Here is a 24,789-nt window from a genome sequence, read left to right on the forward strand (position 1 = left end):
GGCTGTAGTATGCACCGTTCAATAAGTTTGCCGAATGCCACTCCAACTTAAGTAACTAGTAAACCATTTAAGTAGTAAATTAACCAGTAAACTAAGTAACTAGTCGTGTAATTTATTGCGGCAAAGATTCAAAGTTATAGTTATGCGGTAGGCAGATACAATACAGTTTGATGTGTCTTTCAAGTCCGTCCGTCCGTTCTGTTCGGTTCGCTTCGGATCGTTTGTGTGTCGGCTGGTTCTGTATGTGTCTGTATATATTTAAAATACTTAAAGTACTTTTATGCAGTAATTAAGACTAAATTAGTACGAGTACATTAAATTAAACGTTTAAGGACATGCAGCGCTCGTGAGTAAAAGCGGGAGATTCACTCGCAGAACTGGCGAAATCTGCAATATACGACGATGGATGCCGACAAATATGCACGGCATATCTGGGAATGGTATTGGGTATGGGATGAATCGTGGCAGAATCTTTATGAAATCATATTTTTGATTGGGTCATATAATAGGGATATAATAAGGATATACGAATATAAGGAGAGCTTATCTGAGTTTCATATGCTTCGTCTATGAACTTTACACCTAAAAAGAAATGCACTTAATCGAGGTTACAACTTAAGCGAAATATTGTTGAAAAAAACCAATAAATAGAATTAGGATTTAAGGATTTATCCCCCGGAAAGATACTGTGGATGGGACGATTAAAATGACCGACACTGGTACGCTTATGAGTGCTACGTTACGATACGTATGAGGATAGATACTGCTGGGGGAAATACTGCGTCTGCTGCTGCTGCTGCTGCTGCTACTGTTGGCAAGGATCCTAATCGTGCGACAGGTTCAGGATGTCATCGCTCATGCTGCTCTTGGACATCTTGGCTGGCGGCGGTGCGGCCAGATCGGCCACCGAACCAAACTCCATGCGTTTCTTGGGCACCCCGCTGCCGAGGAGTGCGCCCGGTGGCGCCAGCTCGCCGTACAGTCGGCTCAGGTCCGGCGATGGCCGTCGGTGCGAGGAGCCACTGCTGCCATCGGACGGTGCCGGCGACGGTGTGTTCGAGGGCACGCTCGATATGGCCAGATCCACGGCACTAAAGTTGTATTTGCTACCAGAGTTCGAGTTGCTGCTGCCGCCGCCACCGCCACCGCTGCTAGCCGACTTGGTTGGGGTCAGTCGCTCCAGGGCCGGCGAGGCCGAAGACTCTCGTGTGCGCGCCGACGATGGTGTCGTCGATTTCGGTGGCTTCATCATCATGGCCGACAGCGACTCCTGCTGGATCTTGAACAGTGCCGACGGCGACATGAACATATTGTTGGCGGCCAGGGTCGTCTTCGAGAGCGGATCTGGTATGCCATATTTGCCATGCTGCTGCTGGAAGAAGGCCGCATAGTCCTGCATCTTCTCCTGGGCCAATGCATTGTAGTAGGCAGCCGGACTCGATAGAGACGAGGGCGAGGGCACGCCCGTTCCGCCAGCACCGCCCGACGAGCCAGATGACTTCATTGAGTTTGACGAGGAGCCGCCGGCCCCCACCACAGCTCCCGATGGTGCGGCAAACAAAGCATCCAAGTCGGCGGCAGCCTTATTCTGACGATACAACAGCGCCTTGATCTCCGAGTCCTGCTTCTCCAGCTGCAGCAGCTGGTTCAGCATGTCGTTGCCCATGTCCTTCTGCTTTTGCTTGGAGCTGCTGCCGCCGCCGCCGCCACCCCCACTGACGCCTGCTCCAGCGTTGAGCAGCGCAGAGAGTTCGTTGTGGGCCCCGGCCATGTGCTTGTTGGAGGCCATTGCCGCCGCAAACTGATTGTTGGGATCGAACAGCTTGGTGTAGGTCTGCAGCAGCGCCGTGTAGTCAGCCTGGGCCGACTGCTGCTGGAGCTGATGTTGCTGCTGCTGTTGTAGTTGTTGCTGCTGCTGCTGCTGCTGGTGTTGCTGCTGCTGCTGTTGCTGCTTCTTGGAGCTGCTGCTGCTGCTGCTGGCGACTGGAGGCGGAGGAATGGCAGCGGCGGCCAGACCAGCCATCTGTTGCTGCAGGAACGCATTGAGGTCGTTGCTCTGCTTACTCTGCTGCATGTAGGAGTCGTAGCCGAGCAACTTCGAGGCCTGTATCAAGTTATTGTAGTCCGCATTAAGGGCAGCCGCAGCTGCTGCTGCCGAAGCGGAGGCGGACGTCGATGGGGACGACTTCGATGACTTGCCAGACGATGAGTTCGAGGGCTGACTGGCCGAGAGCGCACTGGCCGTGGGCACACCGAGTCCCGCTCCCGTCAGATAGCTGTAGTCGGAGCCAAAACCCAGGGTGCCCAGTGTGGTGGCTCCCAGCGCCTCTGCCTGCTGCAGAAGGAGCGCTGCATACTCCGGGGAGCGGATGAGTTCGCTCATCTTCAGCGGATCGTTCTTCAGCTCGTCCAGCTCCTTCATCAGCTTCGTTTTGTACGAGTTGGAGGTGGAGCTCGAGTTCGAGGAGGACGACGACGATGAGGACTTCGAGGACCTCTCAGACTTGGATTTGCTGTTGCTGTGGCTGTTGTGGTTGTTGCTGCCGCCGCCACCGCTCCCCGAGCCCGTGGGTAGCGGCATATTGAAGCTGTTCGAGTAGGCGGCCACCGCTGCAGCCACATTGGGATCATTGAGACCACCCAGAGCAGCCGCCGCTGCTGCCGCTGCTGATGCGGAAGCAGCATTCGCCACATTGCTGTTGCTCTGCTTGGAGCCTCCAACCTTTGCTGCAGCTGCTGCCAACTGATTGAGCGACGAGTTGCCGTAATCCTTGCGCTGCTGCTGGAAGAGGGCTGCCAGATCCGCCTGCAGGAAGTTTGGCGGAAGCTGGCCGGCCAGCTGGGCCAGACTGGCGGCCATCAGATCGTTGGCCGTGGGCAGACAGGCAGCTGCTGGTGGCACCAGGGCCGCCGCTGCCGCTGCTGCCTCGTACTTGTTGGGCGTAATGCTGGGGCTGTTGCGGGCAATATCGCTGACACTGAACTTGCCCGGACTGGGCGCTGGCGAGTTTCGAGTGCGGGACGTGGACGTGTGGGACGAGGCGTCCGATTTGGCCGGCGATGGGGAGGCACGCACGGGCACCTCGAACTTGGCCGGACTGGCAGAGTTCGATATGGTTATGGGGCTATCGCGCGGCGAGGCGGTCAGCGCAGAAGTCAGGGCTGATGTGGTGACGGCTGAGGGGGCGATTGCAGCAGCACCCACTGCGCCACCGGGCGTCTGTGGGGGCAGCAGCTGGCTGGTGGCCGCCGACGGTGGCATTGCTGGTGCCGCAAGATTTGGCAGAACTGCGGGTAAGCTGCTCGTGGGATTGGGTGTCGCTAGAGGCGACAGCATGCGCACTGGATTCATGTTCAGGCCGGATGGCATACAGAGCTGCTCTTGCAGCGACATCACCTTGAGGTCCCTCGCCTTCTGCTCGGCCTGGGCAGATGATTCCTCCTCCGCTTTGCGGGCACTCTCCTCAATGGCTGTCACACCCTCGACGAGAGGCTCTTCCTTGGCCGATGACAGCTTCACATCGCTAGGGGACTCATTCGCAGCAGTCGCAGCACTTGGCTGTGTCTCCATCTTCACATCCAACTCATCGTTGTCGATAATCTTAATGGTTTTCGGTGGTATAAAATCATCCTCTTGCTCACAGTCCAGCACAGCGCATATCCAGTTCCAGAGCGCCTTGTCGCTCTGCTTCGATGGGAATTTCGGGTACAAGGTGTTCTTCAGCTTCTCGTTGTAGGTCACATCGTTGTTGAAGATGTTGCGGAACTTGACCACTTCGCCGCGATACTGTGAGTAGTAATCGACGCACAGCTGTATCTCTGTGCGCACCTCCTCGGGTATTTCCTTGTCCGGCAGCACCGAGTACTGCATGAGCATGGGACGTCCGTACTCCATGGCCTGCTTGTTCTCGTTGGGCGGCACGATCCAAATGCATTTGACCACCGACTCCAAAGTGGGATTCTCATCATAATAGGGTGCTGCAAGAAAAGATTCAAGAATTAGGCATAAACTCAATGGCTTGGGCGCTTATTTATCCTACAAAGAATGAGGGATACACAGGGCGTGTAGGTAAGATCGCTGGCCCCACGCATTCGTATCTGATAGTCCAGCTGCGAGTCACAGTCACGCAGTGTGGGCTCCGCCTGGAACTTGGGATGCGAGTGATACCATCCAACCAGCAACAGCTGATCCTGGATCATCATTTTCTGTACATCGCGTTCCACTTCGCCGGCTCGCTGTCGATCGAAACGCGTATTGCGGCAAGGATATGTCTTTGTAATCGATAGAGCTGCAAAACGGAGTAAGATTTCAGACGAGGTTAGAGCTAGACTTTAGACTGTGGAGATGTGGAAGCGCGAGCCGGACTCACTGTGTGTGTTCATGTCCCAGGTGCCGCCCAAATAGCCGCAGACCTCGCGCACCGTCAAATGGCTGTGGAAGTCGGCCAGCAGCAAGGCCGACGAATTGATGGTGATCAGAAAGGGCTGCAGTTTACCCACAGATGTGAACGGCACGGACTCAATGAGCATGTTGGCATCGCTGTGAGTGAAATCTCCATAAGAATTACAGACTTTCCAAAGGTTATGGAAAATACTCACTGAACCATATTCCGATTCGATATGCTGTTGTGTGCGAAAACGGTTCTCTTCACGATTATCTCCGGGGAGTCTGTCTTTCGCTCGGCATCTACAACGAAATAATGTATCATAATAGTTAACCATCAGGTAGCAGTCTGCTAAACTTTACCTGGATCACCGTCATCAGGTGTGGACTCCTTTTGCAGGGCACACTTCCGCAGATAGGTGTTCTTGTACGAGTCCAATTTCTTGTTCTTGTACTTGACGGATGCCCAGCCGCAGCCGCTCTTCTTTTCGGGATTGATGATGCGCTTGCAGTGCATGGCCCAGGCACTGGGCGTCAGAAATATCGTTTCAGTCTCTTGCGATTTGATTTTGCCATCGGAGAGCAGGTCGCCGACAAACTTCTGGCCAAGGTACTCGATGGTCATCAGACCCTTGCCGGGCTGCAGCACATTGGCGGCCATCAGCGTTTGCAGCGTTACGTTGCGTCCGACGGTGCCATTGAAGCCCTCGTAGTTCTCCTTGGCCTACAATTGATAGAGTAGATGTATCTACTGTGAGCAGACACGAACAGGTATGCTTTTGTGTGTGTGGGCGTGCTCACCTCATCGTCGTTGTCGTCGTCCGGCGCATCACTGTCCACATCCTTTTCACAGAGACTGTCGTCTAATATGGTCGCGGGTGCTGCTGCAATATCCACAGTCGTTGCTGGCTCTGGATCCGGGTCTGCTTCGGCGGCATTCGACACCGACAATTCACGTTCCCCAACCCCCTCGCAATTATTTGTTGTTTGCGGCAGCGGCAGCGGCGGCGGCTGCTGAACCTCCCCCTCCCCATCACCCTCACCATCAGAGCTGCTTACCACCTGGTTCTCGCCAGACTCGTCTACTTGGTCCCCATCGACCAGTGAGCCATTTTCCACGCCGTTCTCCATGCGTCTTCGTCTCGAATTTGATCAACAAAGCCTTAAAATTAATGCAATTCTCTCAACGCCGCAGAATTTGTGTATGTGGTAGCAATAGAGGTGTCAAACCATCGAGGGCACTATCGATAGTATCGATATTTTACTGCTAGCCTCTACTATCGACAGTTTTGCGACTATCATGATAGTATCGAGCTATAGTCGTTGCGCTTTTGATATGTTTGGATTGGCTGCTATAAAATACGAAGACACATTTGTAAGCAAATCGACAGGTGGCATCTAATTTTTACAATGGACAAGTTCCTAAAAGGTTTCAATGGGTTTTGAATAATTATTTGAGCCCGATACTATTACGATAGTATCGATTGTTTTTTCAAAACATTCAAAACTATCGATGGCTCAACTATCAATCGTTTGACAGCTCAGACCGTCAGACCCTCAGAAATATACCGAAATATACGGTCTTATTTTCAAAATATCGCGGAAATATATCGAGGAAAATCATATTCATCAATTTTGATATTCGATTTAATATTATTATATATATTAGTATACATATATTATTATTATATATACTAGTACATATATTAGTAGTGTTGATTTATTATAGAGCTGCAGAAACATCGATAGCATCAGTGTTACACTCGATGCTTATCGAATTCTGCAAAAAAGCGCGCTTGTCAATAGTCAACAAAACAAATATCAGATTTTGCTATATATTTCGCATGCTTAAATAAAATGGCGCTTTGGGTGGACAAATACCGGCCGCGGGAACTAGCAAAGTTAGATTTTCACAAGGTAAAAAACGCCGCCAACATTCAAATGCATTTAAAAACAATGCATTTTCCTCTACTTTTTTTTTGCCAGGAACAAGCCGAAAACCTGCGTAATCTATGCAAGCAGAGCGATTTCCCTCACCTTATGTTCTACGGGCCATCTGGCGCCGGTAAGAAGACGCGCATCATGTGCCTGCTCCGGGAAATGTATGGAGCCGGCGTGGAGCGACTGAGGAGCGAAACAATGACCTTTACAACGCCATCCAATCGCAAGGTCGAGGTAATGACTGTCAGCAGCAACTACCACTTGGAGGTGAACCCGTCGGATGCGGGCATGTACGACCGGACGGTGGTCATCGATCTGATCAAACAGGTGGCCCAGACCCACCAAATCGAAATCAATGGCCAGCGGGAGTTCAAGGTGATTGTCATCTCGGAGGCCGACGAGCTGACCAAGGATGCGCAGCACGCTCTGCGTCGCACCATGGAAAAGTACGTGGCCACGTGCCGCATCATAATGTCGGTCAATTCGACTTCTCGCATCATTCCAGCCATACGATCGCGTTGCCTGGGCATTCGCGTGGCCGCGCCCTCTGAGGCGGAGATGACAGCCGTTCTGCAGAGCACCTGCAAGCGCGAGGGCCTGGCCCTGCCCGTCGAGCTGGCCAAACGGGTGGTGGACAAATCTGAGCGCAATTTAAGGCGCGCTCTGCTGATGCTCGAGGCCGCCAAGGTGGCCAAGTCACCGTTTACGGCGCAGCAGGAAATCCCCGATCTGGACTGGCAGGTCTTTCTGCGTGAAACTGCCGCACAGATCATCAGCGAGCAGACGCCAGCCAAACTGGAGAAGATTCGCGATCGCCTGTACGAACTGCTGACGCAGGGCGTGCCACCCAATCTGATATTTCGTGGTCTTGTCGAACATCTCGTGAGCAACTGTGATATGTCCATCAAGGCAAGAACTCTGGAGCTGGCCACCGAATACGAGCATCGAATGCAGAACGGCGCCAAGCACATCTTCCACCTGGAGGCCTTTGTGGCCCAATTTATGCACATCTACAAAAAGTTCATGTCCGAGTTGCTGATGACGGATGACTTTTAAGCACATTTAATTCGAAATAAACTTTATAATCTTTTTTAAACTGAATTACTGGCGTATTGTCTGCAGCTGGAGCTCTTCGCGATTCCGTAAAATGGCCATTTTCATTTTATCCGATGTGGTGCGGCTGACTGTCTCAATGTATCTGGCCACATCCTCCTCCAGCTGTACGCAGGCCACTTCATACTCGGAGTGCTCCTTGCCATTCACCTTCAGGGCGTGCAGCAGCAGATCCATTGTGTTAATGGGGAATGCTAGCTGCGGCGTTGTCACATTGATCGACTGCTGGAAATCAAAGTATTCGCTGCCAGCGCCAAGCATGGCACAGATCATCTCGCTGGCCATATCGGCGGCCTCCAGCAAACGATTGTGCCGGACATACAGATGCAACAGCTCGCGGCAATTGTTCAGCTTGTAGGAGTCGTACAGCCACTTGGGCACAAATGCATTCATTGTGAGCAATCGGTTAACGACGCTCTTGCGTATGAGCGTCGAGTCCTTGCGCTCGTTGTCGAGTATCAGCTTCTGCAGCAGGGACCATGCCATATCAGCGGCATTATTACGATGTGGCAGATCTGGAAAGAGCAGAGCAATCAGAGATTAAATCGATTGAATTTTAATGGCTTTGCCAGATTTATGCACCTGCCAGATCGTTGTTCTGCAGCCAGGCCCAGGCATCGGTGTCCTTCTCTTCGGTGGCGCTCACACAGGCTGCGGCCAGACTCTCAAATGTCGGCAGCACAGAGAACGTATGCCCGCGGGACAGTTTCAGGGCAGCCGTATACAGGCCATAGCTGCTCAGCAGATAGGACAGTTCTTCAGCTCCTGCCACCTCATAGGCGGCTATGTCCTTGCGGTAGTGGGAGAGCTCCTTTAGCGCCTCAACGTACACAAGTTCGCGCCGTATGTCGGCCAGCTCCAGGACCAGCACTTCATCGTCGTTTGGCGGCACCTCATCTTCATTATCCACATCCATGGCCAACACTCGCTCGTCGCCAATGATTGGCTTGGCTATCCATCTGTACCGATTGTCGACCAGATTCAGGCAATTCACACAGATCAGCAGCGAGGAGCAACGCTTGTCCAGTGCCTTGGGGGCATTGCTGCTCACCTGCAGCCGCATGGCCTGCTCGTACATGACGGTGGCCGCCTTGCGCATGTTTCCCTTGCTCGTGTGGAAGGCATACAAAAAGTTATAGACTTCATTCTGATCGATGCTCATCGACCGGGCACGCGACTCTACAATATTCTCGAACTCGTTCTGCAGGCCATTGTACGGCAGCTTCATGAGCAGGTCCAGGCTCTTGCATTGGAACAGCGTCACCACCAACTGACGCAGGCAATCCTTGCGCCTAGATATGTCGGCATTGTAAATTAATGCGTGATACGCCTCCTCGTAGTGGCCCAGATGCATATGATTGTTGAAAACGATCGATTGGAACATGGGCAGCTGTGGATCGCGTTCGCCCAGCTTGCTTATGGCCGTAAGGGCCAGCTGTATGATGTAGTCCACGGCCGAATACTGCTCAAAGAGCTGTATGACCTTTAGATAATAATGAACCACCGCCTGTTTCTTGTCCTCCAACGATGGTCCATCATCATTGCCCAGTTCGAGGCTCTCTTTCAGCTGGCCGTGGAGCGGTGTATTCTTCAGCACGTGCTCGATGAGGAATGCATCATCGAGCACCTTTTCAGCGGTATCCTGAAAGAGCAGCACAGCCTTTTGTGTCTCGCCACAATCCAGCAGCGAAACAGCCAGCATAAATGTGCCTGCAATGAAGAGAGAAAATCTCATTAAAGGGAAAATGACAGTCTGCGACGTACTACTCACGACAATGGGCCTTCTTTTCGCACCAGACGGCTAGCAGGCGCACATAGTCCTGCACAATTATCTGGTGGCATGTGCCAAAGAGCCATTCTGGGAATACATAGCTAGGAGATTCGGGCCAACTGAAAGGCAACCAGACATACAATACACATAAATATAGTAAACAAAATTTGGCTGCTGCTAGAGCTTCGCGTCACTTACAGCATCTCATTGGTGTAGGTGACCAGCTGCAGCAGCGTTTGTCGCAACGTCGCTGGCTCCGTCTCCAGTTGCATGCCCGCCTTGGACAGCAGCTTGGCCAGAGCACTGAACAGGCCCTTGGAACGCAGGAATAAACAGAGCAGCGTGGTCTGATCATTGCCATAGCCACGCACATGACTCGAGTACGGTCGGGAATAGCCATCAAAGAGTTGTGCGCGATTCAAGCGCTGTATGGAAGCCTCACTGTAATATACACAAAAACGTTTAGAAATTATTTAATGGTTCAGTTTTTAGGGGGGCGATTTGGCTTACAATCCAGCTGGTGTATTCGAGGAAATGGGCGTCACGGCCATCCAAACGAGCGTATAGTACGATCGCATATAGTTATCAGCCGTCACCAGGCCATTACTGTCTGTTCCATCCTGCTCCTCCATAATGCACAGCAGAATCAGCAGATCGCGGCAGACAGAAAAGCTGCCAAGGGAATGCAATAATTAGATGCGAGGGTAAATGGAGAAGGTATCCCCCTACTCACCGTATCAAAGCCATTTGTTTGAACGTCTCGGCTAGAATGGATATGCCATACTCGCTGCCAAACAACGCGCCAGTTGGCAGCAGGAAACGCGTGGATCTGGCATAGTCTGTACACAAGGAAAACGAAGGATGAAACAATATGCCTCAATCGATCTAAGCTATAAATCTCTACCTTGTGGCGGCGGGGCATCCGGTTCGATCACACACAGAATATTCAGCAGCATATCGACGGCATCCTGCAGATTTGTGACATTCTGCAGCTGTTTCTTCAGCTCCTGAACAGTGTGCATGGGCAGGGTGGGACTAATATCATCATCATCGATGCTGCTGCCCACAAGCTTGGTCACCAGATCAATGGGCGCCTCGCGCTGATAGAGTTTCTTATCCAACTCCATTTTGACATCCTCTGGCAGCGACTTTTCCACCTGAGTGATGATCCTCATTAGCTCAGCGACTGCCTGCGACAATGTGTGATCGTTGCGAAAGCATGGAGCCAGTATTGAGGCCACATCCCTGGTCTGCTCTCCAATGAGCAGTACATGCTCCAGCAGCTCGCACGGCCGTAGCAGGGCAAAGGACTGCCGCCTAATGAGGCATGCCGCATCCATGGGACCCAAAATGGACAAACCAATGGGCTCCGAGTACTTGATGTGGTATTGCTCGCAGCATGAATAGAAACGATCCCACAGCCGTGTGGCAGCTTCCAGATACTCCTCGTCACTGACCACAAACTCTTTGAACTCGTTCTGGATCTCATCCTCGACGGCCTGGCACACCTGCTCCTTGAGCACGGTCATCGACAGCTGCCTAACATCGAACTGCAGGTTGACGCGTCGGAACATCTTTTTTTTGGAGGGGGGAAAAAACAATCAAGATTAACGTGCATTTCAGGCTACAGCTGGGGATACTCACATATAAGGCCTTGGTAATCACCGTACGATCAAATCGACCCGGATGGAAGATGTACGAGCAGTAGGCCTCGCGCGGATCAATACCCTGCTCCATGGTGAGACAATAACGATCTGGTGGCGGCTCCAGTACCGAGGAAACCCATTCGATAGCCTGATCAGAGCCCACATATATCGTCGAGACATTGAAATCCCCCTCGGCATTGCTCCAGAGAGCCCAGATGTGTGTGAGGGTGACATCGAAATCGGCCAGATCCATTTGGGGCGCCACAACCGTGTGCTTCACAATAAACTCGAGGTCTCTGGCACTTCCATCTGGCATCGTAGTCCCATCGAGATGCACGCAAACAAACTCGGCCCCATCGTCGTGTGAGAGGAATACGCAAAAGTTTTGATCGTCTATTTTTCGTATCTGATTGGTTTGCGCTGCGAAAAAATAAACCCAAGATTCAATTACCAGCTGGAAGAGTAGGAGGTTTGCAATTATAATGCTTACGTCCTTGTGCTGACGGTGCACCTTGAGCGCCGCCAGAGCAGTTAATGGTGGAAACTGTCTGCATCGTGTCCACTGCCCAAAGGCGCAGCTCGTTGCTCCTATAGACCACCAGAAGATACGTCTTGCCATCGATTTCACTGAACTCCATCGAATTGGGCGCATCCACAGATTCCGCTCGCCTACTAAAAGATCAGAAGCAAAAGACAACATTAAATCGGGGCGTTGGCATGAGCCAAAATCTGTAACACTCACATTAGAGCGCCCGTGAGGCTGGAGAGAAAGCGAGGCATCAGATGCGGTTCCTTGACCTCGTGCGTCACCGTGGAGCCAGTGACACAGTTCATGACGTGCAGCACCAGCTTGCTCTGGTAGGCCACCGCAAAGTAGGCCACTTGGGCGTGCTCCGACATAAATGAAGCAGCCACAGTGGGCATCGTGCCCAGTCCATCCGTAACATAGAAGGCGCTCGGATCGTCGATCTTTTCGTTCACATCGTAAAAGATTGATTGCGACTGCAGATCGTCTTGTCCGGCGGCGGCAGTGCCCGCGTTTTCACCAACCACCTTAAGTGGGAACACGTAGCGATGGACACTGCTCACGGTGACGACCAGCAGTGTGATGGCTTTGTGGTGCTCCGTAAGGGATACATTGAGCACAGCCGAGTCGGTGAAGCGCAGACGCAAATGGTTTCTCACAAGCGATATATCCAGGCTAATTTCAGCTAGCTCCAGCACCTCCTTGTTCGTCCGCCTTCAAGCAAACATTATTAGTTGCATTTCAAGAGCTGCTCATCGGAAAACTTACCAATATATGAATCGATTCCTGTACTGCACATTATTATTTTTGTAGCAATGTCCGCCAGATATCTCAAATGTTTTGGTATCCTGCAGTGTGTTTAGTGTTTCTGCTGGCAGACCAGACAGAAGTAATGAATGGAAAAGGGTCTGGCAATCTTTATCTGTGTGACCACCCACCTGTATTTATATTAACTTCGGTCCAGTCCGCTGGTTTCAGGTTTTTGGTGGTAACCTCGCGATAGCTCATGTTGACATACATGTTGAAATTCGGAGTTAAATTATAATTAAAACCGGAAAAACAGAAAATATTGGCGGCACAACCGGCAACATAAACACATTCAACAAATTGTGTGTTGGGCAACGAGGAAAAACAAGAAGAATAATTGCTGCAAGCAACAACAGCACGTGTAATCGATACTATCGGTATTCCCTGCACACACATGTGTTCGTTCTGCGGCTTTATTTATATTATTTTGACAACAAATTGCGGCTTGTATTAGAAAAATGAGTTCAGAAGGAGATGAAAATACAATTGTGTGCTTGCCAGGAGAACGCTTGTGCCGCGTTGAAGACAGTGTGGTTTTGGGCATAGGCACGTACGAACAGAACGGCTACGTCTACGCCTCCAAATCGGGGGTCGTGAATATTGAAGAATCTGGAGAGAACGTAAGTTTGCCGGTGGCACCGCTGCCAACAAATTGAAGCAACCGATTTATTTGTCTTTTTTTGCAGTGCCAGGTTGTGAGTGTTCACAAGCCGGGCTTCCACCTGACCATACCGGCTACTGGAGACGTCGTCACTGCCCGCGTGCTGGTCACAACACCAAAGTTCGCCAAATGTGCCATATTCTGTGTGCGAAACGTTTTGCTGGAGAGCAGCTATCGAGGGCTGCTGCGGAAGGAGGATGTGCGGGAAACGGAAAAGGATCGTGTCGACATATACAAGTCGTTCAAGCCCGGCGATGTGATCCTGGCGCGTGTCATCAATCAAATGGAACAATCATTTCTTCTAACCACTGCCGAAACGGAGCTCGGTGTGGTGGTTGCCTATGCCAGCGATGCCCGTAAAACCCGAGTTCCTATGGTCCCGGTGGGCTGGAGCGAGATGCAGTGTCCACTGACTACCATTAAGGAGCCCCGCAAAGTGGCTAAAGTTCTGCCTGAAAGTTCAATAAATGCCAAATAATTCTCAGTAATTTTTGTAAAAGATCTGAAAGAAATATTAATCATTGTCGGTTAGTCGGTAATTAATTCTGTAACGTTGCTTTATATTGGGGCTATACTTTCATTATATTTCCATAGTTACTTGTAATAATTATTGTTTATAGGAACATATTACAATTTGATATATAAGCAGGCGGCAGAAGCATACAAATTGATCAAATCCATTGTATGCGTTTGTTCAATGCGTATTCTGATCTCTTAAGATTAATTCTGCTCCTTGCCATTTCATTATAAAAAGCCATCAAAATTTACCCCTTGGAAAGAAGTGAATGAACTTTAAGTTACCATAGCTACCTCGTTAGTTCTCATAACTAATCTTGGTTGGTTTCCACGGTTCTCATGCCAATTGAAATGTATTATTTGTAGTAAATATTTATTTGATTGGGAAACTAGGGTATTGGGCAGACAATTAGGTGTATCAAGCGAACTCATGATTTGGAATATATTCAACAGGGATGCATTTTGAGATCTATTTTTGCCTCTTTTAAGCTTGAAGCAACTCTTACAGAAATGAAACAATGTTTGTTGGATTGATGGCTTCGTATTGTCCTTTATATTAAGATGATGTCCTGGCAATTTGAGGTTTTTTCTTGCCATCTGCGATTTTCTCTAGCTTGCAGAATCGGTTGGAAACGCTGCCTGAATTTCTTCAGAGGGTATCTTCAGTTTACAATGTCCTGTCAGAAAAGTGAAGTACGTACAAGTATGATACTGGAAACGTAGAATATTATCAGGGATGCCATAAAGAAGAAATGTTGAATATAAATCTGTTGCTCTGCCTGATACTATAGCCTATATGAATACTGCGTTATATTATATTCTTCATAGGGCTCTGTTGATCCACATTCATCACCTGCACATAGACATGTATGCATTGAAAATGCAATCTATCATTGCATTCATCAGCTATAAAACTCTGTTGAAAGGGCGCGCCAACTAAACAAATCAAAACAAAACAAAACATTTGTCGTTCCTTTAATAGCTTCTAATTTACACAGCACAATATCGAGGAAGGAATCAAATAAGTCAAATAAATGGTAATATATGTACGCGTCATAGCATGGGCTCCATAAAACACTAGCCCGTTTGCCAATCAATGTCGAGGGAAACTGTTATTGAGTGGCATGTGCTATGCAAATAGGAATTCGCTTCGCGTGCTGGAGCTGCGACTAATTCAATCAGAGGAGTAGGAGCATAGCAGGCATAGCTGCTCCTAGCTGGCTCCTGGGCCTGGACTGGGCCACGTTATCTTGTCTTGCCAAAAAATGCAAATGCATAAAATGTTACAGGTGTGTGTCTGGCAGTGAAGGCGTAAAGTCCCGGTAGAGTCCCAATCAGGGGGATGGATGTGCATGGCCAATCGTTGTTTGGTCGATAGGCAGGGCGGCCGGCTTGGCTATTCGAAGACTGGTTAATATTCAAATTAAAGTAAATCGAACCAATGTGAACTCCAAAGTGAACAGTTGTGCGGGTAGTATGCCATTGTAGTGTTGGCCCTGTCGCAGTTGTCAGCCTGAACGAACTCTCACAAATTCTGGGCAGCCTATAACATAAGTTTGAGCACCGGGCGATTGCTCAGTCGGAAATAACCTGCGAGGACGACAGCATACCGGCAACGGAAGCGAAGCTCATCATGGTGCAGATATCGCAGACCGAGGAGGACATCAAAATTTCAATTGAACTGAATCGTCTGGTGACACGGAAGCCGGACGTTGTCCTGCTGCCCCAGTACTTGAAGTTCAACAATCCACCCATATTCTTTGAGCGTCATCTGGCCCAAGAGATCGACGAGATGGCCAGGTGAATTTCCATATACATAGTTTCCATTGATTCCTCCGATAATAATTCCTCTGATCTGTTCAGCTTCTGTCGCATCTTCAAGAACGAGGCACGCATCGTGCTGGTTAAGAAGGAGAAGGGCGTTTGGCCAGAGATGTTTCAGAAGCTGGACAAGGAGGCACTCTTGAAGAAGCGCCTGGAAATCGCCGATCTGATTGTGGAGCGCAACAAGCAGCGCGATCAGCAGGCCATGGAACGGTACGAGAACAAGCGTCGCGCCGAAATCTCAAAGGAAATTAAGCGCGAGACAGAAATGAAGGATCGCGTCAAGCAGTTCCAAGATAATGCACGTCGTGAGGCGCTCGTCGTGGATGTGCGAAAGGAGACATCCATGAAATCTGTCAGTCCTTCATTAAACGCCCCCTCCCACCAACAACAACAACCACCCGCAGTGACAGCTGCTTCTCGCCTGTCCACGCCACTCATGCGTCCACCAATGTCCGGCGTCCGTGGCAGTGGACGCATCAGTGTAAGCTTCACCAATGAACACAAGCGGGTCACTCCGAAGCGCGAGTCCCAGACAAACATACAGATGGCCTTTGCCGCGGCTGGCAAGCCCACTGACCCATCCATGAAGTCTCCCATGGATACTCTCGATGAATGAGTATCATTCCACATCATACTATCAGATAGCCCCCCCTTGTGCATGCGTGTGTGTGTTGGCTTGTGCAAAAATACTGTTTCCTATTTTCGTAACTCTACAAATGTATGCTTTAATTAAACTTAAATACAAGTTGGTTGCATTTAATCAGCTTTCAATGTCTAGGAATGTCTTTTGTGGCACTTTGGGATGACGTTTTCTAATTCCTTTATTACCTCCTTAATTTAATTCTTACTTATTACTTACTACTGAATAACATGCTTACTTATTTATTACTTAATCAATTAATTCTTACTTTTACTTTTATCTACACGGCCTAACGGTGTATTCAACGACATAGCGGACGGTGTCGCTAAAATTCTCGAAAAGTTAAAAATGTATAGTGCATCATCACGTGAGAACGGCAGGGCAGATTTGTTTTAAATTTTTATTCAGTTGTTCGTATTTGCCAGAAGAATGTTTTTACGAAAGGAAATTTTGGAAAAACCAATCTTCGATCGCGAAAAAAGAAGATTTTGTATTTGTTATACCCGTACACAAAAAGAGTTAAGGGGTATATTAGATTTGTGGTTAAATGTGGATGTGTGTAACCCCGATAAGGAAACGTTTCCGACCTCATAAAGTATATATATATATTCTTGATCAGCATCGATATAGCATTGTCTATCTGTCCGTCCTGATGAGCGCCTAGATCTCACAGACTATAAGAGCTGGAGAAACCAAATTTTGTTTCCAGACTCATGTCATATCACACTGTTACAAGTGTAGCAGTCCGCCCGCAGACACAATTTAAAAGATATGGTAAAACTAAAAACGAGGATTACTATCTATCATATCTATCAGAGTGCCGAATCTGATTAAGATTTTATAGCCAGAATGAAGAAATTAATTTTCAGTTTCACCTCCTCCAGCAAGAGACCCGCTACTCATTCTCTTTCTCGCTCGCACACTCTGCCTTGTTCAGTGCAGAGTAGATGCAGATGTAGATAACAGATGTAACAAAAAAGTAAAATGTAAAATTTTTTAATAAGCTCAAAAATGTATATACTGACTAAGTACGGTTTCATCCACTTTAGTGTTGGCGAACGAAATTAACCAGCTGATGCAATATATCGATATGTATATATCGATAGGACCAGCTGACAATACAGTTTTCTTGGCTCGACGACGTTGCTTCTTTTTTTCACATTTTGTTTTTGCCGCTATGAAACTTCTGTAAAGAATCGTACTTAATTTGTAAGAAAACACACATACGGAGACTGAAAGCACCAGGCTAAACCCATGAGTACGAGAGACGAAACAACCGAAGGCGCTGCCGGCGACATCGATTCAAACCAAAGGCTCTCCAAAAACGGGGCGACGGCCGGCAACCTGGACGATCTGGTGCAATATGTGACCCTACACGTGCGCATTCCAACGCCACTGAGCGGCGTGGTATTGCCCTTTGTCCCGCTATACCTGACCGCCCTATACCTATGCATCTACGTGTACGGCGGCGGGGATGTGGATGTGGCTACCAGTCAAGAGTTGATCTCGCCGGAAAACCTGACACGAACGGACTCGACCATTGCCTGGAATGACATTGGCTTTATAGCCGTTCTGGCCATAGCATTTCTTCACATTCTCACATTACTCTTCTGCTACTGGAGCGTTCACGTCTTGGCCTTTCTCACCTGCCGCAAAACGAAGCTGCCGGCCCTCAATGTCCTCGCTAAGGTGGTGCCCACAGCGAACAATGGCAACTCAAAGATAGTTCCGATCCGCACCGCCAAGCTGGAGGATGGCTCAACGCAGTATTTTCTGGTCTTTCAGAAGACAAAATATGTGTGGAACGAGGATAGGAAAACGTTCCGAGCCGTTGAATTCCCCGTGAACGGACTGCTCAGAAACTATGCCGCCTCCCGAGGACTGGAGTTGGAGGATTCCGTGAAGCGAGCCACTTCCACGTATGGCAATAACGAGATGGATATGGTGGTGCCAGAGTTTCATGAACTCTTTCTCGAGCGCGCCACGGCCCCGTTCTTTGTGTTCCAAGTGTTCTCCGTGGGACTGTGGTGCATGGACGACTACTGGTACTACTCCCTGTTCACGCTCTTCATGCTGATTGCCTTCGAGTGCACTATTGTGAAGCAGCAGCTGCGGAACATGTCCGAGATTCGTAAAATGGGCAACAAACCGTACCTGATCTATGCCTTCCGTCAGAACAAATGGCGCCACATTGGCTCGGACGAGCTGCTGCCTGGAGATCTGGTGTCCGTGACCCGCTCCCAGAACGATAATATTGTGCCCTGTGACCTGGTTATCCTGCGCGGCACCTGCATTGTGGATGAATCCATGCTGACGGGCGAATCGGTGCCGCTGATGAAGGAATCGTTGGAGTCGCTGGATAACCTGGACACCGAACTGGATGTGGACGGTGATGGCAAGCTGTTTGTGCTCTTTGGTGGCACCAAAGTGGTCCAGCATACGGCACCCACGAAGGAATCGCTGCGTGCACCGGATGGTGGCTGCATTGGCTATGTGATCCGCACGGGATTCAACACATCGCAGGGCAAACTCTTGCGCACGATTCTGTTCGGTGCCAATCGGGCGACGGAGAACAACAAGGAGACCTTTGCGTTCATTGCCTTCCTCATGGTATTCGCGGTGGCCGCCGCCTCCTATGTGTGGGTCAAGGGCAGCGAGGATCCGGAGCGAAATCGCTACAAGCTCTTCCTGGAGTGCACACTAATTCTGACGGCCATCATACCGCCCGATCTGCCCATTGAGCTCACCCTGGCCGTCAATACGTCGCTGATTCAGTTGACCAAATTGTTTGTGTTCTGTACGGAACCCTTCCGCATTCCGTTTGCGGGCAAGGTTCAGATCTGCTGCTTCGACAAGACGGGTACGCTGACCACGGACAACCTCATGGTGGAGGGCATTGCGGGGCTGACACCGAATGGCAGTTGTGTGCCCATTGAGCAGGCAGAGCCGAACACTGTACAGGTGCTGGCCTGCTGCCACTCGCTGGCCTTGCTGGACGATGGACTGGTGGGCGATCCGCTCGAGAAGGCCACCTTGGCAGCCGTTGATTGGAACCTCACAAAGATGGACAGTGTCATACCGAAGCGGGCGCAGCTAAAGCCTTTGAAGATCATCCAACGCTATCACTTCTCGTCGTCCCTGAAGCGCATGTCCGTCCTCGCTGGCTACCTGATGCCCTACTCCAACGAAGTGAGGCATATTGGCGCCGTCAAGGGAGCGCCCGAAATCATTCAGAAAATGTTGCGTGAAGTGCCATCGGACTATGAGAAGGTGAGTGCACATTAAGAGTGAGTCAATTAGAGTAACCAAATTGAATATTTCTCTGCAGACTTATCTCGAGTATGCTCGTCGTGGAGCCCGCGTCCTGGCACTAGGAATCAAGGAGTTCGGCAGCCTGGGAGCTCAGAGAATACGCGAACTGAAGCGCGATGAAGTGGAATGCGATCTCACCTTTGCCGGCTTTGTGATCATCTCGTGCCCCATGAAACCCGACTCCAAGTCTGTGATCAAAGAACTCATTCAATCCTCGCACAAGGTGGTAATGATTACGGGCGACAGCCCCCTGACTGCCTGCCATGTGGCCAAGGAGCTGCGATTCACACGCAAGAAGCTTCTCATTCTGACGCCGCCCGAGCCAGCAAAGCAAAGAGACACCTGGAACTGGATATCCGTCGATGGGGAGCAGTCGTATATGCTGGACGAGCGCAGCCGCAGCAAGAGTATCTCTCTCATGCTGGCCACACACGATCTGTGCATCACCGGCGAGGGACTGCTGCATCTGCAGCATAACCAGCCCCAGTACATGCGTCAGCTGCTGCCCCAGGTGACGGTATGTGCCCGCTTTGCGCCCAAGCAGAAGGAGTTTGTGATCACCACGCTGAAACAGTTGGGCTTCTGCACGCTCATGTGTGGCGACGGCACCAACGATGTGGGCGCCTTGAAGCACGCCAATGTGGGCGTCTCACTGCTCACCAGTGCGCCAGCAAAGCGCAAGCGCACCGAGGAGGAACAGCAGCTGGCCAATGCAGCAGCGGCTGCAGCCACGGCCGCCGCCGCCGCCGCTGCCAACAATGTCAACCAACAGTTGAGTCCTCGAGAGCGTGCCCTGCGCCGGCGGCAGGAGCATCTCAATAATACGCAGGCTCGCCTGCAGAACGCTCTTCGCGACATGGAAGAGCAGTCGATGGTTAAGCTGGGAGATGCCTCCATTGCAGCGCCGTTTACCAGCAAATCGTCATCGATCATGTGCGGTGGGTAACGCTTGAGGGTTTCTCCCATCTTTTAGGGACATTTCTGATAATTATTTATTATTTTTATTGTTTTTTTCGTACCAGTCAATCACATAATCAAGCAGGGACGCTGCACTCTGGTCACCACACTGCAGATGTTCAAGATTCTCGCATTGAATGCCCTCATTCAGGCCTACTGCCAATCCGTGCTGTACATTGATGGCATCAAATTCAGCGACACTCAGGCCACCATGCAGGGCATCTTTATAGCGGCCTGTTTTCTGTTCATCACTCGATCCAAGGTACATAAATTTACATGAAATCCTCCGTTCACTGTACTACAAATTTAATTTTGCAGCCACTGAAAACTCTGTCCAAGGTGGCACCACTGCCAAACATCTTTAATTTCTACACGATTTCCACGATCCTCTCGCAATTTGCTGTGCATTTCGGCACGCTCTATTATTTGACTAGTGAAGCCACCAAATTGGCACCACCAAGGTGCGTGGAAATCAAATAATTCTCTTTCCCATTCCAAGTATTAACTGCTCCCTCTTCTTCTTACAGAGTGGGCAAGGTGAAGCTGTATATTGATATGGATGCCGAGGAGAAGACCAAATACGATCCAAACATTGTGAGCAGCACGGTCTACATTATTTGCATATCACTGCAGGTGGCCACCATTGCAGTCAACTATAAGGTGGGAACTGCAAGGATGCCTGTCCCAAAGGAGCTACATTTATAATATATAATTATTTACTTAACAGGGACATCCATTCATGGAGAGTCTGCGCTCTAATCGCATGCTGGTGTATGCCATTGGCGCCTCAGCCGCATTGGTGCTGCTTTTGTCCACGGGCCTGGTGCCCGATCTGACGGAATTTTTCGAAATTATTGATTTCCCCACAGATGTACGTATTGTGCCGCATTTTTTCCGAGTTTCTCAGCTTATTTTTTTGTACAATTACCTTTATAGTTCCGTCGCGTATTGCTCGCTGTCCTGATGATTGACATCATTGGTGCCTTTCTGTTGGATCGCATTTGCTCATTCCTGTTCGGGGAGACGCGTCGCAAGTCCAAAGTGTTGAACTGTTAGGACCATTTAGATTTTAAGTACTAGACAAAAGGGGGCAGGCAAAAACCTCACAAAAATCTTACGTTCCACAAATCAATAAATAATTTTTCGTTTCATTATAATACTACCCTTAAGGCAAGGCGTCGGTTTCCCAAACTCTAAAAAAAAAAAATCATTTCAATTGTATTAGCGGCCATGTCTTGGTGCATTTTTATTCTTGAGAAAAGAAACTTCTAATTTTATTTAAATTTTTGTATTTCTTTGATTTTCTTTACTTTGCAATTAGTAAAATTGTCGTAAGATATGTATAGAAAGTACATTTGAGAGTGACAAAATATAATTTATATTCAAGTCTGTGGCTGTTCCTGTACGGTGTCCTCCACTTTGGAGTCCTCCAGCTGTTTGAATTGTATCAAAATTACCAAATAAGTGGTCACAGCTGAAAATATCTAAAGTTTTCCAGCGTTTAAACATTTATTCACACACTTATTTATGTACTGAGTAATAATCACCTTGAAGAGCGTGGAATTGTCGATGGCAAAGAAACCATAGGCCGTGAATTGTACTTCCTGTTTGATGCTTTTGGTTAGAAATTTATCAATCTACAAGAGGGAGAGGCAATATAAAATAGTAAGCTGAGTAGGGCCCATAAATTTCTACGGTATACGATTTTTATAGGCTGACTTTGGAGCTCTGTCTACAGGCTCTCTTAAAATGTTCTCGAAAAGCCCGAAGAGGGCGCTCAATAGCCAGCTCGAGTTCGGCCGCTCTCTTCGAATTTCCATAGTTATTTTTTTCTTTTTATAAACTCACAATATTCTGATACTCCTTGCTCTTGGCATAGACTCTAGCCAGTATTTGGGATGTGGCATTGGCCTGCAAATAAACACACCCACCAGACATGATTAGTGTATATGTAGCTTAACCCTGATTGAGATTGGCGCCCCACCTCTCTGGTGGTTAGACCACAACTGCGCGACAACAGGGCCAGCAGGGAGACATGCATGCACAGCCAGGCGAAACACCATTGTAGAATATTCGATGAGACCATTCCCTTGGCGGTGATCTGTACGAAGAGATTGTAGCAGTTCGTGGTGACCGTGTAGAAGGAGTAGCCCAGAAAGGAGACCAGTATCAGGTTGCAGCAATCGTTGATGCCCTTGTAGATGCGCAGCAATTTGTTGTGCATGCGATAGATGAACAGCGAGTCCTCGGGAAAGTGCTCCATGAGCGATGGCCCTGCCGCCTGTCGTCGATTGCCGCCCTTCCGCCGCTGCTGCTGGACATACGTGTACCCATTGAGTAGCTTATTGATGAAGTGGAAACGAATATACACGATGCGCAGCAGAGCGGAGGCAAACACAATGTACGTGGCTGTCAGACCATTCTGCACGGCATAGAAGGCCAGCAGTACGTAGGATGTGGGCGTGATCACGCCCTGCACCGCGTAGATCTTCAGCACAATGATGTATGTCTGACAGGCGGTAATACCCACCAGATATTTAACCGAAAAGCCAAAGTTCTGGCTCAAATTGGCCCCAAACTGACGGCGCACTTCCTCGTCCAGCTGCAGGATCTCGTTCATGATCCGTAGGACGTTCTTGGTGTTGCGCGCACACACGAAAACGGTCAGCGTGTAGGTGAGGATGCAGAGCAGCAGCTCGATCCACTGATTTACATTATCCGTCTCGCGGTACGAGTAGAAAAGCTGCGCCGAGCTGGGCGTGAACAGGCTGTAAATGTTGAAGACGGTCAGGGCGTGGACCACGCCTCGCACAAAGAACGAGTAGAACTCGTTGGTCTTGGTGGGTGGCCCCACCTCGTAGCTGGAGACCTGCTCGTAGATGGGCATTAGCCCGCTGGCCTTCAGCACGGACAGTATCGTTCGAATGTCCTCAAACACAGGATGCACCAGAGTCTTTGGAGGTGGCGACGGTGCTGGTGGTGGCGCCTCATGGCTGAAGGCATTCCGATTCACTGATGGTGTCCGGTACGGGGATACCCGACGCGGATACGGATGCAAGCGCGCTTTCTGTGTCGGCATTTCAATTACCCAAGTGTTCGGTGACATTGCCAACAAGGCACTGACACGACCTGGCCGGAGGATATGGCTAACTGGATTCCACATGCCACATGCCCCCAGTCGGGGTCACACACTTATCTGATTCTGCCAATGACCCGTGCTCAGGGACCTAGTTATCATCGGCGGCCATTAGAGTAATTGCTTTCCATTGTGCAATATATTGAATATTGCCGACAAAATCAATTAATCCATCAGCGAATAATAGATAATGCTTTTGCATTATTGATTGTTCATCGGGTATTCCCCAGCAAATTATGTTGTGAAATCAAATAGGGGGATTTTCAGAATATCTGGGTACGCCCTGTATTCTAAAGCAATAAAGATTTATGTATAAGATTAAATATAAGAATAATGTTTCATTTCAGCATATTGCAGGACATACTCGTATATTTTTTGAATGAAAGGATTTTAATTACTTTTAAAGTATTGCCCGGCGCCCCCCGCCCAAAAAAAACCCCCCCCCCCCCCCGCCCCCCCCCCGGGCCCCGCCCGGCGGCGCGGCGCGCGCGCGGGGGGCCCCCCCGGCAGCCCTCCGGCCTGGTAAACGCGGCCGCCCCCCCGGGGGCGGGGGGCGGGGCACCGGCGTGGGACACGGCGAACCAGGCCCCGCTGCCGCCCCCCCCCCCGCCGCCGGGCGGAACCCCACCCCCCACCCACAACCCCAACTCTTTTTTGAGTACGGGTATAAAAATTGCAGAAAGCGTGAAGTGTTTTTTTAGAAAATGTTCGAAGATGGTTCAGAACTCAATGTTAAAATTAAATTAAAAATGAAAATAGATGCAAGTTTTAATGAAAACCTAATGGAATATCTTATAGTTACAAGAAAATGTGATTGCGATTCGAAATATTATTAAATTAAAATTATTACTTAATTAATTATTATTAGTATTAAAATTACCTACCATCCATTTGTATTATATTCTTCTTAAGTCGTTGTAATTTTCATAAATGACCTAAATATTGAATAAAATTGTGTACTCTAAAATATATAAAATGAAATTAATTTAAGCTCTCCCAAAATTCGACTTAAATACTAATCCCGTTCAAAACCAGACATTCGATTTATGCGGTTGTTTATTTTTGTTGTTTTCTTCCTTAGATCCTTAAAAATTTAAGATAACACCCCCAATTAATTTTCGTTACCAAATCACCCTGATACTCTTATTGTATTTACTTTAATTCCTTTTAATCCCACAAACAAAATCCCATAAATCGGACATTCATTCGTTTGGGGGGGAAACCAACATTTAACATACTCGCACCAGCCGGGGACCAGTTCTACCCTCGGATGTGCTATGTGTTATGAGAATGTTATTGCTATATTATCGCTCAGATGCGTGAAATATTATCTTTGTCACACCTTTCAACTCCCCCAACACAGGCACGCGATGCGGACTCACCACACACACCCAAAGCATATGTACATACATATATATAGCCATACCGACAACCGGCCTCTCACATTTTTCCACCCCTAATGAGGGTTTGCAATTCAGTGGGTCCCCCACTCTCCAGGTTTTTGTGCGACTACTTTTTGCATACTCTAGCAAAAGGTAATACCATATTTTGA

The 24,789-nt window shown here is 49.2% G+C and overlaps 7 protein-coding genes across 7 annotated transcripts; 4 read left to right on the forward strand and 3 right to left on the reverse strand.

Moving 5' to 3' along the window:
* Positions 1–95: 95 nt before the first annotated feature.
* LOC111069149 (MPN domain-containing protein CG4751) lies at positions 96–5,620 on the reverse strand. The gene is made up of 6 exons (XM_022359052.2): positions 5,186–5,620; positions 4,748–5,108; positions 4,600–4,687; positions 4,371–4,540; positions 4,041–4,289; positions 96–3,978 (listed from the first exon to the last, which is right to left on the reverse strand). Exons 1-6 carry the CDS (start codon positions 5,513–5,515, stop codon positions 824–826), a joined length of 4,353 nt encoding a protein of 1,450 aa, XP_022214744.2. The 5' UTR covers positions 5,516–5,620; the 3' UTR covers positions 96–823.
* A 524-nt stretch (positions 5,621–6,144) lies between these two features.
* On the forward strand, positions 6,145–7,426 carry LOC111069111 (replication factor C subunit 3). Its single transcript, XM_022359006.2, has 2 exons — positions 6,145–6,301; positions 6,371–7,426. The coding sequence occupies exons 1-2, from the start codon at positions 6,242–6,244 to the stop codon at positions 7,379–7,381; spliced, it is 1,071 nt and encodes a 356-aa protein (XP_022214698.2). The 5' UTR covers positions 6,145–6,241; the 3' UTR covers positions 7,382–7,426.
* On the reverse strand, positions 7,372–12,504 carry LOC111069109 (nuclear pore complex protein Nup160 homolog). Its single transcript, XM_041593800.1, has 12 exons — positions 12,320–12,504; positions 12,150–12,249; positions 11,598–12,095; positions 11,346–11,527; positions 10,854–11,275; positions 10,114–10,783; positions 9,943–10,048; positions 9,720–9,881; positions 9,408–9,650; positions 9,210–9,328; positions 8,021–9,148; positions 7,372–7,953 (listed from the first exon to the last, which is right to left on the reverse strand). The coding sequence occupies exons 1-12, from the start codon at positions 12,399–12,401 to the stop codon at positions 7,427–7,429; spliced, it is 4,239 nt and encodes a 1,412-aa protein (XP_041449734.1). The 5' UTR covers positions 12,402–12,504; the 3' UTR covers positions 7,372–7,426.
* Positions 12,505–12,549: 45 nt separating this feature from the next.
* LOC111069112 (exosome complex component CSL4) lies at positions 12,550–13,350 on the forward strand. Its single transcript, XM_022359007.2, has 2 exons — positions 12,550–12,808; positions 12,875–13,350. Exons 1-2 carry the CDS (start codon positions 12,647–12,649, stop codon positions 13,325–13,327), a joined length of 615 nt encoding a protein of 204 aa, XP_022214699.2. The 5' UTR covers positions 12,550–12,646; the 3' UTR covers positions 13,328–13,350.
* A 1,504-nt stretch (positions 13,351–14,854) lies between these two features.
* On the forward strand, positions 14,855–15,940 carry LOC111069151. The gene is made up of 2 exons (XM_022359054.2): positions 14,855–15,165; positions 15,229–15,940. The coding sequence occupies exons 1-2, from the start codon at positions 14,999–15,001 to the stop codon at positions 15,806–15,808; spliced, it is 747 nt and encodes a 248-aa protein (XP_022214746.2). The 5' UTR covers positions 14,855–14,998; the 3' UTR covers positions 15,809–15,940.
* A 1,004-nt stretch (positions 15,941–16,944) lies between these two features.
* Positions 16,945–21,378, forward strand: LOC111069132 (endoplasmic reticulum transmembrane helix translocase). The gene is made up of 7 exons (XM_022359031.2): positions 16,945–19,102; positions 19,161–20,082; positions 20,167–20,363; positions 20,420–20,562; positions 20,629–20,761; positions 20,829–20,972; positions 21,038–21,378. Exons 1-7 carry the CDS (start codon positions 17,087–17,089, stop codon positions 21,155–21,157), a joined length of 3,675 nt encoding a protein of 1,224 aa, XP_022214723.2. The 5' UTR covers positions 16,945–17,086; the 3' UTR covers positions 21,158–21,378.
* Positions 21,379–21,441: 63 nt separating this feature from the next.
* On the reverse strand, positions 21,442–23,508 carry LOC111069133 (gustatory and pheromone receptor 32a). The gene is made up of 4 exons (XM_022359032.2): positions 22,086–23,508; positions 21,950–22,012; positions 21,649–21,738; positions 21,442–21,585 (listed from the first exon to the last, which is right to left on the reverse strand). Exons 1-4 carry the CDS (start codon positions 23,262–23,264, stop codon positions 21,484–21,486), a joined length of 1,434 nt encoding a protein of 477 aa, XP_022214724.2. The 5' UTR covers positions 23,265–23,508; the 3' UTR covers positions 21,442–21,483.
* Positions 23,509–24,789: the final 1,281 nt, after the last annotated feature.

The sequence above is a fragment of the Drosophila obscura genome, unplaced genomic scaffold (genome assembly GCF_018151105.1).
Source record: "Drosophila obscura isolate BZ-5 IFL unplaced genomic scaffold, ASM1815110v1 contig_200, whole genome shotgun sequence".
Lineage (NCBI taxonomy): Eukaryota > Metazoa > Arthropoda > Insecta > Diptera > Drosophilidae > Drosophila > Drosophila obscura.